Source organism: Prionailurus viverrinus, unplaced genomic scaffold (genome assembly GCF_022837055.1).
Source record: "Prionailurus viverrinus isolate Anna unplaced genomic scaffold, UM_Priviv_1.0 scaffold_35, whole genome shotgun sequence".
NCBI classification, from domain to species: domain Eukaryota; kingdom Metazoa; phylum Chordata; class Mammalia; order Carnivora; family Felidae; genus Prionailurus; species Prionailurus viverrinus.
The window spans coordinates 8,122,575-8,136,772 of record NW_025927605.1 but is presented as its reverse complement, the minus strand read 5'-3'; the positions used below and the strand labels follow the sequence as shown (position 1 = coordinate 8,136,772).

General features: G+C 53.5%; 1 protein-coding gene across 1 annotated transcript in view; it reads right to left on the bottom strand.

Moving 5' to 3' along the window:
- Positions 1-3,705: 3,705 nt before the first annotated feature.
- Positions 3,706-14,198, bottom strand: part of ITGA3 (integrin subunit alpha 3) — a 30,920-nt gene continuing 20,427 nt past the window's right edge. Inside the window, exons 18-27 of the mRNA XM_047845740.1 lie at positions 13,981-14,060; positions 13,788-13,865; positions 13,112-13,214; positions 12,782-12,964; positions 12,460-12,582; positions 11,734-11,847; positions 10,218-10,316; positions 6,387-6,512; positions 5,856-5,999; positions 3,706-5,106 (exon numbers count right to left, since the gene is read on the bottom strand). Coding sequence (XP_047701696.1) covers positions 5,889-5,999; positions 6,387-6,512; positions 10,218-10,316; positions 11,734-11,847; positions 12,460-12,582; positions 12,782-12,964; positions 13,112-13,214; positions 13,788-13,865; positions 13,981-14,060 — 1,017 coding nt within the window. The 3' untranslated portion in view covers positions 3,706-5,106; positions 5,856-5,888. The remainder of the gene's footprint in view (positions 5,107-5,855; positions 6,000-6,386; positions 6,513-10,217; positions 10,317-11,733; positions 11,848-12,459; positions 12,583-12,781; positions 12,965-13,111; positions 13,215-13,787; positions 13,866-13,980; positions 14,061-14,198) is intronic.

The window sequence follows — 14,198 nt, the reverse complement described above, 5'->3', positions numbered from 1 at the left end:
AAAGCGACCATCTTCGCCCTGGGCTTCCTTAGAGAAAGGTCCTGGCAGGTGATCTGTGCTGGGGATTGGGGAGCCCTCCCTTCCCCAGTAGCCCTGAGCTCTCATAAGAACTTGGCGCCCCCTCTCGTGGTGGTACGTCCTGACCCCGCCTTGCCCCTTTGATGTTTTCACTCTTTCACTGTTCAGTTCTTGGGCCCCACTGACCAAGTGCCCAATAGGCTCTGGGCTTTGTGCTGGGAACAGGAAACACAGAAAGAATAAAGACGTAGTCTTTCCCCTTGATCGTTTCATTTCTCAGTTTGGGAGGTAGCTGCTTAAGTAAGTAGTTGCTGTATAACAATGTATTACAGTCACCACCGAGCTATGTGGAAGGCTTCACAATGGCAGGGACTCTTAGCTGAACGAATAATAACCTATGTGCTGGGCACTGTTTGCATGCATTATTTTATTTAATTCTCCAGATGGCTCCATTGTGCTGTTATTGTCCCCATTATATAAATGAGGAAACTGAGGCTCAGGGATCCTTCTCAAATGCAAATCTGAACTTGTTTTCTGTTGTTGTTTTCGTTTGTTTTTTTAGTTTTATTTATTGAAGTCACCTCTGCACCCAACACGGGGCTCAAACTCACCTCCCAGAGATCAAGAGTCCCATGCTCTTCCAACTGAGCTGGCCATGAACTTGTTACCTCCCTTGCTCACAGCCTTTCAGTGGCACTACACTTCTTACTGGCGCCTTTCCTGCTGCTGCATGATGTACTTTGGCTTAACTCTCCAGGTTCATCTCTCCATATTCTCCTGCTTAACTCCCAGCCATAATCATCTACTGCCTTGAACCAGCCTCCAATCTCCAAGACGTTACAAAGGCTGTCTCTTCTGCCGAGATCGTTCTGTTTTCTCACCACCTGCTCCTTCTTCAAGTCTCTGACCCTACCAGGCTGGGTTATGGGTTCCCTCCAAGGGCTCCTTGGACCTCCCAACCTTAGCACTATTTGGGTCTTATCACACTGAGTGGAAATCGTCGGCTGACTCCTCTGTGTCCCCCACTAGACTTGAAGCTTCAGGAGGGCAGGGATGTCTGTGTCTGTGTAATTCACTGCTCGATCTCCAGCCCCAGGTATAGCACCTGGCACACAGAAGGGAAAAGAATGTGAAAATAGAATTGGGGTCACCACGGAGACATGCCACAGAGGCACCAGGGAGGAACAACGAAACATCCTTCCAGCTGGCAATTACATCATTGATGATGTTGGTGAGTGCAGTCCTCAAGATGCCAGGAAGAGTATGTGGCATACTACATGTAAAAAGCCCGGCCCTGGGGGCGCCTGGGTGGCTCAGTCGGTTAAGCGTCCGACTTCAGCTCAGGTCACGATCTCGCGGTCTGTGAGTTCGAGCCCCGTGTCGGGCTCTGTGCTGACAGCTCAGAGCCTGGAGCCTGTTTCAGATTCTGTGTCTCCCTCTCCCTCTGACCCTCCCCCGTTCATGCTCTGTTTCTCTCTGTCTCAAAAATAAATAAACATTTAAAAAAAAAAAAAAAAAAAAAAGCCCGGCCCTGGGCCTGGCACATAGTAAATAATCAGTAAATAGCAGCTATTACTATTATTGTCAAAATTTAAGTAATAATGAGAAGGCTGTAAGCCCTGAGGCTAGGTGTAGGAGAGAGATTTCCCGTGATCCTCTCGTTAGTGCTGGACTTCTGAATTTTTTTTTTAACGTTTATTTATTTTTGAGACAGAGAGAGACAGAGCATGAACGGGGGAGGGGCAGAGAGAGAGGGAGACACAGAATCGGAAACAGGCTCCAGGCTCCGAGCTGTCAGCCCAGAGCCCGACGCGGGGCTCAAACTCACGGACTGCGAGATCATGACCTGAGCCGAAGTCGGACGCTTAACCGACTGAGCCACCCAGGCGCCCCAAGTGCTGGACTTCTGTAATGTGGCCTCTGTGCTTAGGTCTGCAAAGCTTGCTGCAGGGTGATAACGGGAGTGGCATGGAGTGGTCAAGCTAGGTTTAGGTGATGCTGAGGTAACCTCCACCCACACCATGCCCAGATTTCCCACTATATATACAATGCAGGTTGGTGGGGGGCGGGGAGGGGGGGCTCTCAATCCCCTACAGCAGCAGCAGCAGCAGCAGAGGAGGGAAAGCCCGGGAAGGCCTCGCCCAGCAATTAACTCTCTCAGCCCAGAATCGATCTGCTTCCCTTCCGCTCACAACTCACTGGCCAATATTAGTCACATGACCTCATCCAACCAGGAAGGCCCAGGAAGTGCCATCCAGCCATGTGCCCAGAGGGGGAGAATCACCTTACGGGTCCTTCCAGTGACACAAAAGCCGAGACCCTCTTGGGGAACAGTTTGGAGGTGCTACAACTCCAAGGAGCTCCCGAAGCTTGACATGGTCGAGGACCCTTTTATATAAAGTGGGTATTGCCGCCTCTCTACCATGATGTTTCTTTCATAAAAGTGTAGCACCAGTCCTGAAAATGACTACTTACACTGCAGTGTGTGTGTGTGTGTGTGTGTGTGTGTGTGTGTGAGAGAGAGAGAGAGAGAGACAGACAGACAGACAGAGAGAGACAGAGACAGAGAAAGACTGTGTTCTCATCCAAGCATAAACAGTCTGTCATACACACACACACACACACACACACACACACATATGAGACTGGGGGCTGAGCCTGTGAAGGTGGCCAGAGGAAAGCGTAGATCCCTAGATCCCACCTTTTTTCATAAGTAGAAAGTGTCTGCAAAATACAGGAGTGAGCCGGACTGAGCTCTGCAGCTGGACTTTGCCACCCCACGCGTGGTGTTACTCCCGACTGAGCAAATAACCCAGGTTTTGAAAAATGAACGGGGGGGTTCCGATTATTATTGGTTCTGAGAGCTTTGGGTAGTGGCTGGGGTTTTCCTGGAGGAAGTGGAGCTTCCACCGTCAATCATCCCGGAAAGGGGCAATCCCAGCCCAGAAAGGGGCAGTCAGTGAGGCAGGCTGGGAGACACCCAGACAGACATCAGCAGGGGGTCCTGGGAGAAAAGCCTGGGTTTGTGGGCTCTCAGAGCGGCTGAATAGAGGATCTGCCTCTAGGCTTCACTGAGTAGTAATTTTCAGCCTCCGGGGAAATCTTCCAAAGGCCATAGCTTTGAGGACGATTGACGGAAGGACCCAAACCACAATTCAGGACAAAGAAGTCATGGGGAAAGCTCCGTCCTCCTAGGCTCGTATGGAAAGGGGGCCTTAGGGAGAGCTTGGCCCAATAATGTGGGCCAAGGGGGCTCAGTACCGAAGCAGCCCTGGAGCAGTGGCCACAAGACTAGGACTGCAGGTACCCCTGCCCAGAGTCTGCACAATAGATACTAGGACCTTTCTGTCTTTTCAGTCTTCCGGACCCTGCACATCACCACCTCTCCCTCCCTCCTCCCTCCCCAGGGCCAGCACACTGTGCACCAAGAAGCCGTTTGGGATTCTATCCAGTCTACTCAGGTCCCCTCCCTGACTTTAGGTTCTGGATCTCAGTTATATGTCCACGACCATCCCTTAGACCAGGACATCACTGAGAGCAGGGGCTGGTATGTCCCCCTCCCCACCTCTAAGATCCCTCCCCGCACCTGGCTTTGTCCGCCCAGGGGTCAGCTAGATGACATCACTATCCAACAGACCGAACTGGGGTTGGTACAGGGTGGGGGTGAATGGAGGCCGATGCAGTGCATAAAAACTGGGAGCTGTTTATTGGTCGCCTGAGAAGCCTATATACAAAGAAGGCACAAGGAGGGGGAGGGAGCCTCCCGCTACAGTACCATGGAAGGGGACAGGGACTGGAAAAGGGAACCGCCAAGAGGCGGGGGTCAGGAGAGGTTCCCTGGAACCGGCCTCAACTTTTAGACTGGGCCTCAGGACCTACCCACGGGGGAGGAGGCAGAGCTAGGTTGGCTCTGAGAAAGCCAAGGACAGCCAAGAACTCTCCTTCTAGGTCCCCTCCCCATGGTCAGTGAGGGCAGAAGACGTTCTGCCCAGGGGGCAGGGCCAGGGCTCCCTCCCTGTTCTACATTCAAGTGTCGCTCCCTCTGTGATCTTGCGTGTGTTGCGGGGGGGTGGGGGGGGGGGAGATGGTCTCTCCAGGCCTTCAGAGGCCTGCGCGGTAGTGGTGGGTAAGAAGTGGTATCTCCTCTCTACGTCCAACATCTCCTTGGCCCAGGACTGGTCCCCTCCTCTGCTGAGCGTTCCACTGAGTTCCCAGGGCAGTCCCGCCGCCACGTGTCGAGCTGGCCAGCGGCTTTTGCCCATCTTTGTTCCTCCAGACTGCTCTCCTTGCCAGTGCGGGCCGTGGCCGAGGAGAGAGGCTTCACAGAGGTCCGTGAAGGAAAGCCATCTCGGGGGCCTTCCTTCTAGCTCACTCTGCTCTTGGGTCTGAGCACGCCCAGTCCTCCAAACGCCACGGTGGGCAACCTGAGGCAGGCCCCCGCGCCCTCTGGCATGGGTGCCGGGAGCTGGGGGCCCGGCGCGCCGTTCCTTGTCAGTAGTTTTAGACTTAATAGCAGAGTCAATCCAGTGACTATGGCTCAAGATGGGTCCAGTGTGCATGGGGGAGGTGTCACCACAGCGGGGGCATTTTCCTCCTGGCTCTGGTGGAGGCCCTTTGGCTTGGTTTTGGCACAGGCAGAGGCAGGGCCACGCATGTCCACGCGCCAGCCGTGGGGCACAAGCACAGGCCACAAGCAGGGGGGCCCGCGTGTGTCCAGGGCCCAGGGCTGCGGTGAGCACTGGAGGGCCCGCGACCCCGGCCCTCCTGCGGGGAGCCCGTGGCCGGATAGCCCACGCGCGTGCTCGAAGAGGTGCGTGTGCCTGAATCTGCTGCTGCCAGCCAAAGGCAGTGGCCCCTGTGGACCGTCCGGGGCATAACTTATGATAAATAGAAGGGGTCACCAGGGGAGCAGGGGTGGGATCGGGGAGGACATCAGTAGTATCGGTCCCGACTCTGCCAGCTGGTGACCCAGTGCTTCTTGGTAGGTACGGTGCTCCCTGGAGGCGGATAGCGCTCCTCCTCCCGGATCCGCACCGCGTGGTACTTGGGCATGATCCGGTAATAGCGGGTCCGCTTAAAGAAGTCGCACTGCATTGGGGTGGGGGGTGGAGAAGAGGAAGGGTATCAGCGATCCAGCAATCCGGGCCGCAGGAAGTTGTGCCCAGCCGCTTCCTCCCCCCACCCAGAGGCCCTCAAAGCCGGGACCCCCTGACCCAAACACATGCCATCTCCCTGCACCGCGACAGGGAGGGCGAGGTTGCCCACCCCACGCCCCAGAGGAAGGAGGAGCTGAGGAGGGCAGAGAGGAGAAGGGAGGCAGATGGAGACAGAGGCGGGGCACTGAGATTGTTGATGAGAGGGCCAGGATGGGTGGTGGTCTCCCCTGACCATGCCGTTGGGGTGGGGGTGGGGCCAGTTTGTCACCTGGGGGCGGGGGGGGGGCTCCAAGGAGGAAAAGTACTAGTTCCAGGAGGACTCTACTAGTCCCGTCCTTCTCAGGAGGTGTAGACTCACTCTGGAAGTTTGCTGTGTGGCCTAGAGATGGGGCCTTGCCTTGGCCTTGCTCCTTTTCCAAGAAAGCTTTCCCAGAAAGCCAAGGGGCACGGGGAGCATTTTACGGCCCCCTCTTGGGACCCCAAGTCTTCAGGGGAGGCAGTGAGAAGACACGTTGAGCTCTCCCAGGGAGTGGAGGGAGACCAGTGGCCTGCTTTTAGGGGTGGCGCTGGGGACAGAGTGAAGTGTAGAGAGGGCCCATGGGGAGGAGGAGCGGATAGGACAGAGTCAGAGGCCCCGGCCAGCTGCGAGGCTCAGGGAAGAGGGCCCGGAGGCCGCGTTACCCGGGTGGGCCGGGGGGCGGGGGACTGCCCCCCTCAGTAGTCGTCGGTCAGCCTCTCTGTCTCTGACGGCTGGCTCTTCATTTCCGCCTTCTGCCTCTTAGCTTCATACAGGGCGCGAGTGCGGGCTCGCTTGAAGAAGCCGCACTGCGGAGGGGAGGAGGTGGGGATGGGCCATCAGGGGGAGCTGGGGGGTCCTTGCCAGCAGCACTCATGGGCGGGGGCTTAGGGCTGCGGAGCCCGGATGCCTAGGCCCCCGGCCCCAGCCCCAGCTTGGTGGTGTGGCCGGAAACCAGAGCTTCCTGGCTTCTCCTTTCCAGCTTGCAGGTCCCCCCCCATTAGCCAGGCAGGAATATCCTGGTGAGTGAGGTCAGGATGGGACAGGGGGTGCGACTGGCAGCTGGGGAGAAAGGTGGGGATGACATGGGGGAAGGGTGGGGGAGACGTGAGGAATGGGGTGAAGGGAGGGCTGGCGAGGGTCTGCTGGCGGGAGGTCCCAGAGTGGAAGTCCCAGTGGTGGTCTGGGGTCCTCACCTTCCAGAGCAAGAGGATGATCAGCCCCAGAAGCAGCAGCCCGGCACTCACGGCCACAAGCACCAGCCATAGCTCGATCTCCGCTGGCAGGTCCTCCACCAGCTCAGAGTCAATGTCCACGGAGAACTGGCGAGCGAGCGTGGGAAGAGGCTCAGCCCTGTGTCTGCCCCCTGGGGCCCCATGCCGGGTCCAGGACCCTGCTGTTTGACCTGCTACCAGCAGGGGGCACTCCGGGACCAGAGAAAGCCCCTGCCCGCCCACTGACGGCGGCAGAGGCCTCCATTCTCTCTGGTTTTCCCTAGGTGCAGACCGGCAGCAAAGGACCAGCGTCAGATCTGGGAGGCAGCCTGGAATCTGGGTTTGTAACCTACCCATCCCGGCTTGAGCCCCAGCCCCATCCTGGATGAGCTGTGTGTGTGGCCTTGGACAAGTAATTCCTCCCCTTGGAATGTACATTTCATGCTCTCTAATAGGGAGATCATCATGCCTACCTCACAGGACGGCAGAGCGGCCAAGAGCATGGGTTCTGGAACTAGACTACCTGGGTTCAAGTCCCACGTGTGCTATTCCTTAGCTGTGTGACCTTGGGAGAGTTACTTAACCTCTCTCTGTAAAATGGAGACTCTGAGAATGATACCTACTTCAAAGGTTACTGGGAAAGATTAAATGTGTTTGCCGGATACGTAACAAGCACTCCACAAATATTTACAAAAAAATAAAGAATGCAGAGCTTATAGCACCATATTTCTTCCCCTACAATGTGTATGTATATTATAATATAAAATTATATTACATATATTACAACGTTATATAATCATACATTATATTATATACAATGTAAAGTATATATTATAAAATATATTATACAATATTGTTATAATTATATATAACATTATATATGATATATAATACATAACATTGTAATATAATATACCATACATAGCATATAAATGTTATATATGGTATTATATTATAAAATTATATTACATAATGTATATATATTTTTATACATTTATATTTATATATTTATATTACATTACTTATTTATATACATAATGTATATATATTTAAATAGAGAAAATTTTTTTCTGACTACGACTATATATCATTCTTTCTTTTTTTTTTTTTCAATATATTTCTTGGGGCACCTGAGTGGCTCAGTCGCTTAAGGGTCTGACTTTGGCTCAGGTCATGATATTGCAATTGGTGGGTTCGAGTCCCGCATCACGCTCTGTGCTGACAGCTCAGAGCCTGGAGCGTGCCTCCGATTCTGTGTCTCCCTCTCTCTCTGCCCCTCCCTTGCTTGAGCTCTGTCTCTGTCTCTCAAAAATGAATAAACGTTAAAAAAAATTAAAATACGTATTTCTTTAAATGTTTCTTTATTTTTGAGAGAAAGAGAGAAAAAGAGACAGAGTGCAGGCGGCGGAGGGACAGAGAGAGAGGGAGAGGCAGAATCGGAAGCAGGCTCCAGACTCCAGCTGTCAGCACAGAGCCCAACGCGGCTCGAACCCAGGAACCATGAGATTATGACCTGAGCTGAAGTTGGACGCTTAACCGACTGAGCCACCCAGGCACCCATCATCTGTATTTAAACAAAAAATAATCAAAATAATTTCTAAAGAAATAATCATGGGGCAACTAATGGCAGTTACGCGTCGACTTCGGCTCAGGTTATGATCTCACAGTTAAGGGGTTCGAAACCCGTGTCAGGCTCTGTGCTGACAGCTGGAACCTGGAGCCTGCTTCAGACTCTATGTCTCCCTCTCTCTCTGCCCCTCCCTCGCTTGCACTCTCTCTGTCTCTGTCTCTCTCTCTCTCAAAAATAAATAAACATTAAAAAAACTTAAATACAGGAGTGCCTGGGTGGCTCAGTCGGTTAAGCATCTGACTTCAGCTCAGGTCACGATCTCGCGGTCCGTGAGTTCAAGCCCCGCGTCAGTCTCTGGGCTGATGGCTCAGAGCCTGGAGCCTGCTTCCGATTCTGCGTCTCCCTCTCTCTCTGCCCCTCCCCCATTCATGCTCTGTCTCTCTCTGTCTCAAAAATAAATAAAACGTTAAAAAAAAATTTTAAAAAAAACCTTAAATACAGATGATATAAAGAAAACGAAAGGTTCCCAGTAATCTTACTTCCTAGAAATAACTCTCCTCAACATTTCAGTGAACCTCTTTCCGTATTTTTTAATACATATGTTGAACATACACACTTTTTTCTCCCACAGAAATGGGGTCTCTGTGTGCTGCACACTCTTCTGCGACCTGCTTCCTCTTTTGGTTTTATTATCATCATTTTGTGATGTCAATTAATAAAGATCAACCTCATCTCTTCTGAGGACTGCATAGTCATTCTAGAAAATGCACCACAATTTATTGAACCAACATCCTAGCGAAAGACATGCAGACTGTTTCCAATTTCGTGCCACCATAAACAACGCTTTAAAATATCCTCGTATATTTACATTCGCCTATTCATCCTGTTAGCTCTTTAAGACGTAGTATCATGTGCTGCCTCGAAAGCAGTGTGCATTTTACACTCTAATAGATATTGACAAATGCGTTTCCAAAAAGAATCCATCAATTTATACCCTGACCAACAGCATTTCCTTCTACCTCGTCAGCATGGCCAGCGTTACTCTTTTTAATCTTTTCCAATCTGATAGGAAGAAAAAAAAAATCTTGCTGCTATTACTTTTATGTCCTCACTATTGAGGTGACTATTTCTAGTTCACCCTGTACACTGTCCATTTATCTCTACGCTGCCCTATTTACCTTTACATATTAAAAACTGGGCGCCTGGGCGGCTCAGTCGGTTAAGCGTCCGACTTCCACTCAGGTCATGGTCTCACGGTTTGTGAGTTCCAGCCCCGCGTCGGGCTCTGTGCTGACAGCTCAGAGCCTGGAGCCTGCTTTGGATTCTGTGTCTCCCCCTCTCTCTGCCCTCCCCCTGCTCACGTTCTGCCTTTCTCTCTCTAAAATAAATAAAAACATTAAAAAAAAAATTTAAATACATCTATACCAACACTTCACCATATGTGCTATAAACATTTTTAAAAGCAACCTATCGGGGCGCCTGGGTGGCTCAGTCGGTTAAGCGTCCGACTTCAGCCAGGTCACGATCTCGCGGTCGGGGAGTTCGAGCCCCGCGTCGTCGGGCTCTGGGCTGACGGCTCGGAGCCTGGAGCCTGTTTCCGATTCTGTGTCTCCCTCTCTCTCTGCCCCTCCCCCGTTCATGCTCTGTCTCTCTCTGTCCCAAAAATAAATAAACGTTGAAAAAAAAAAATTAAAAAAAAAAAAAAAGTGCCGTCTGCGTAATAACATAAATTTCTGTTCTGTTCCATCGGTCTTTCTGGCCCTTCCCCCACTACCTTAATTTATTTTAGGAAATACACCATAATATACTTAGCCAACCCTCCCTACAGCTCCCGTGTGTATGTCCTCCACTAAATCCTTTTCACAACAAATTGTTAACAATTTTGCCTTTTTTTTTCCCCCTCCCCGATGTAGCTCGGAACCAAGCTGGAGAACTTTGTTCTCAAGTCTCCACGGGGATGGCAGGTCTCCCCAGAGAAGCTGTGCAGGTCCAGTAAGCTCAGGCAAGGGTTCTCAACCCTGGTTGCGCATTAGAATCCCTGAGGGGCCTTTTAAACATACCCAAACGGGGTCCCCACCCCCACAGACTCTGATTTCATTGCTTAGGGGTGCAGTCCAGACCCCAGGGGCCCTCCAGAGGATTCCCAGGTGCTGCCACGACTCAGAACCACACAGCTGAAGAGAAGACGCGCTGTGCTCCCCTGCCCTGGCCAGGTACCCCTGCTCCCCAAAACGCTCACTCACCCACACGGTCTTGTTCTCCATGCTGATGGCCGGGATGCTGGTTCGGAGGAACAGGGTAGCCCAGCTGCTTACCCTGACCCTGTCAAAGTCTCTGTAATCCTGGAAGCAGGAGGAGGGGGAGGGATGCATTAAAAGAAGCAGCTGAAGCCCCTCTGAGCCTCCCTCTTGACCCCGAGCACCCCCCCCCCACCAGGGTACCCTCCCCCGACACAGCATCTTTAAGAGGCACCCAAGGGACCTGAGAGCCAGGCGTCTCCACACAAATGCACATCACCTATTCATTTCTTTTTTTTTTTTTTAATTTTTTAAAGGTTTTTTTTATTTAGTTTTGAGAGGCAGAGAGAGAGCACAAGCAGGGGAGGAACAGAGAGAGAGGGAGACACAGAATCCGAAGCAGGCTCCAGGCTCTGAGCTGTCAGCACAAGCCTGACACGGGGCTCGAACCCACAGACTGTGCGCTGAAGTCAGACGCTTAACTGACTCAGCCACCCACGCGCCCCTCACCCATTCATTTCTGCCTCAGGTCCTATGCCGGATGCTACAGACAGCAGAGACAAGGAAGGTCACAGTCCAGGTCAGGTCTCTGGGCTAAATCTGGCCCATCACTTGCTTTTGTAAATAAAATATTTTTGAGACACAGCCATGCCCATCCGTTTAGATATTGTTTATGGCAGCTTGTGCTACAATGGCAGAATTGAATAGTTACCGCAGAAACCGTCTGCCCCACAAAAGCTGAAAAGATTCATAATCCAGTCGTTTACAGAAAAACATGGTCTAGGTGGCCTGAGGAGGCCGGTACAGGAGTAACTGTAACCTAGAGTACAACGTGACCAGTGGCATGTGCAGCTTCTGAGAAAGTTCTGTGGGTAGGGGGTGTCTGGGTGGCTCGGTCGGTTACCGATTTCGGCTCGGGTCACGATCTCACGGCTTGTGAGTTGGAGCCCTGACTCGGGTTCTGTGCTGACAGCGCAGAGCCTGCTTGGGATTTCTGTCCCCGCCCCCCGCCCCTCCCCCACGCTCTCTCGCTCTCAAAAGAAATAAATAAACATAAAAGAAAAAAAAAAGTTCTGTGGGTGTCCAGGGAGAGCGTTTGCAGCTGGAAAAGTCAGAGAAGACCTCACTGGTGGTGAAGCATCTGGGGAGAGCCTGAGGGCCGAAGAGGAGTTTTCACGCCGTGACAACAGAGGGGGAAGGACCAGCACAGCAAAGGCGTGGACGTGGGAAAGCAACACACACACACACCAAACAGAATGACGGACACACGAGAGAAGGTCGTTTTGGCTGGAGACGGACATTAGGTCATGTCCACAGGCAGACACACGAACTAACGCTGACAGGCATACAGTGACAGGTGTCCCATTCGCCGCATGTTAAATAGGATGCTGTCACTGACGCACGCACGCACGCACAGGCACGCATGTGCACCTAAGGCCTTGTTGGGACCCTGGCCTCACCCTCTCCCTGATGCTCTCCCCACCCTGGTAGGGGGCAGTGACCTCCAGATCCAGGCACTGACCTCGATGAAGGTGCTGTTCCACACTCGTGCCTGCACCGTCACATTGGTGATGACGGGGCTATCGGGAATGAGGCACTCCAGCCACACACAGCGGGTGCGGTCACTGCCACAGCTCTGAGGTGGGCAGGGAATACAGGACTTGAGATGGTCTGGGCCTCCACATGAAGTCCGATCCCTTTGTATACAAATGGAGCCCAACACCCAACACCCCCTTCTCAGCCCCTCCCACACTGAGCCTTTGTTCACGCCAGCACCTGCCACCTGGGACACCACCCCCTACGTTCCCCCAGCTAGTCCTCAACGTGCTTCCCAGGCCTGTTCCTCTCTCCCTTCCAGCAGAGGGCGCCCCGCACCACCCACATCTCCCTGCCCAACCGCCCCCCCTCCCTTGCCATTCATCCTGTCTCTCCCCATTCCCCAGTCCTCATGTCCAAGGCTTTAAGCCGCTATGTCACCCTCAACAGGATGGGGCTCTCAGGAATACGGCCAGTGTCTCTTCCTTTGGCCCGCTGAGTTGGCGGCAAGGAGAGTAGGATAACCACTAAGGCAGGAGATGAGTCTCCTCCCTCCGACTAGGGGCTCCGCAAGCCACGGGGTCACATCACCTCATCAGACTGGGGGCTCCTGGTGACTAGCACCCATCAGCCTTGCTTCAGTGCCCCCTCGTGCCCACATAGGCTCTGATGCGTGGGGATGGTCCCTTCCAACCTTGCCCTGGCCACTCACCAGTTGGGTCTCAGACTTAGCTTTCTTGGCAGCAGCCAGAGTGACTGGCGGGGGACCCTGGCCTCCCCCAGGGTCCAGCTGTCGTCGCCTGCGCTGTGGAGATGGCGGCCTGTCCCCAGGGACCTGAAGAGGGAAGAAGGGGTCGGCTAGGAGAAAGGGGTGGGAGCAGAGTAGGGGGGGAGGGAAGGGGGAAAGGTAGGCTCCTAAAGGGGTATGAGGAGAGGGAGGGCAAGACGCCGGCCTTCCTCCCTGCAGCATGCAAATGAGGTGCAATGCAAATGAGATGTAAATGAAAGATCCCCGAGAGAGATGGTGTCCTTACCGAGAGAGTGAGATTCAGAGGGTTGACAAGGTCCCCAGGTGGTCGGCAGGGCCAGGACCCATTGCCGTGGACGGTGATCTCTGTAGGGTACAGCAGCCACTTGCCATTGATGACTTCGTAGGGCCACTCCAGCCCTAGGACCAGGGTCCCCAGGGCTGCCAGCCCTTCCCCCATTGGGCCCACCTGTGGGCACAAGGGGTGTCATGGCCACCGCCTCCTGGAAGACCACCTCCATCTCACCCATCCCAACCCTCACACCCTCAGACCCCAGACCCATCCCCCCCCACACTTCCCAGCAGTCCCCACCCAGGGTCCCAGTGGCCCCCTTACCTGGAACTCATACTTGAGGGGGCTTCCCACATCCTCCACAGTTTTCATGCCAGACTCGCCCATCACTGTTCCCCCAAAGAAGCTTTGTAGCCGGTGACTCACCCTAAGGGTAAGAAAGACGCTGGAGTGAGGGGGTGGGAGGGGCCCTGGCAGAGGGGCTGGGCACCGAGGAAGGTGAACTACAGCTCCTCTAACATCAGGCAGACCTGAGAAAAATCCCTGCTTGGCATTTACTAGCTGTCTGCTAGTTATGCCTCAAGCGAGTGATTTATGCTCTCAGAACCTCAGTTTCCTCATCTGTGAAATGGAGTTAATAACACCTGCTATATCACGGGGTTGTTGTGGGAAGTCAGTGAGCTGATGTATATAAAATTCCTAGCACAATGAGCTCTCATGAAATGGTAGGCCCACACCAACACCTTAGCCCCAGGGTTGCTGATTCCTCCACTGCTACCTGCCTTGCAAGGAGACTAATACTAATACTAATACTAATACTAATACTAATACTAATAATAGTAATAGTGATTGTTGTTGTTAAAGGAAGGGATGACCCAGGGGAAGTAGAGGCCTGAGGACACCAGGTCGAGAGAGGTGTGTCCGAGGACCTTGGGAGCCACATTCAGGACACAGAAGCCCCAGCCCAGGCACAGCCGGCTGGGGCAGGCGTGGTACCCACATGCTGAGTGAGGCCTGGAGCGTGTAGTCCACCAGCAGGGTCAGGGTCATGGGCCACAGGTTGTCCTGGTGACTTGACCTGGGGAGGGAACGCAGCGGGTAGGGGAGATGTGTCGGCTGAGGCTGGGGCAGGAGGAGGCCCCAGGGCGCCTCACTCCTGACACAGACTACAGACTGGTCTCAAGGTCACTCACGTGGAGAGCTGTAGCTGCGCCTGGAGTTCCCTCGTGTGCAGAGTCACTCCGATGACCTCGAACGTGATGAGCAGCTCCATCTGCCACGAGGGCCGGGAAGGCAAAGAGGGGCACTTGGGGCCGGGCAGGAGCAATGCCACGGGGGACAGAGGGACTGAACCCTGCCCTAGGGAGTTGGGTCTCTGGCCGCCTCCTCCCCCCCTCCCGCCGTTGTGAGC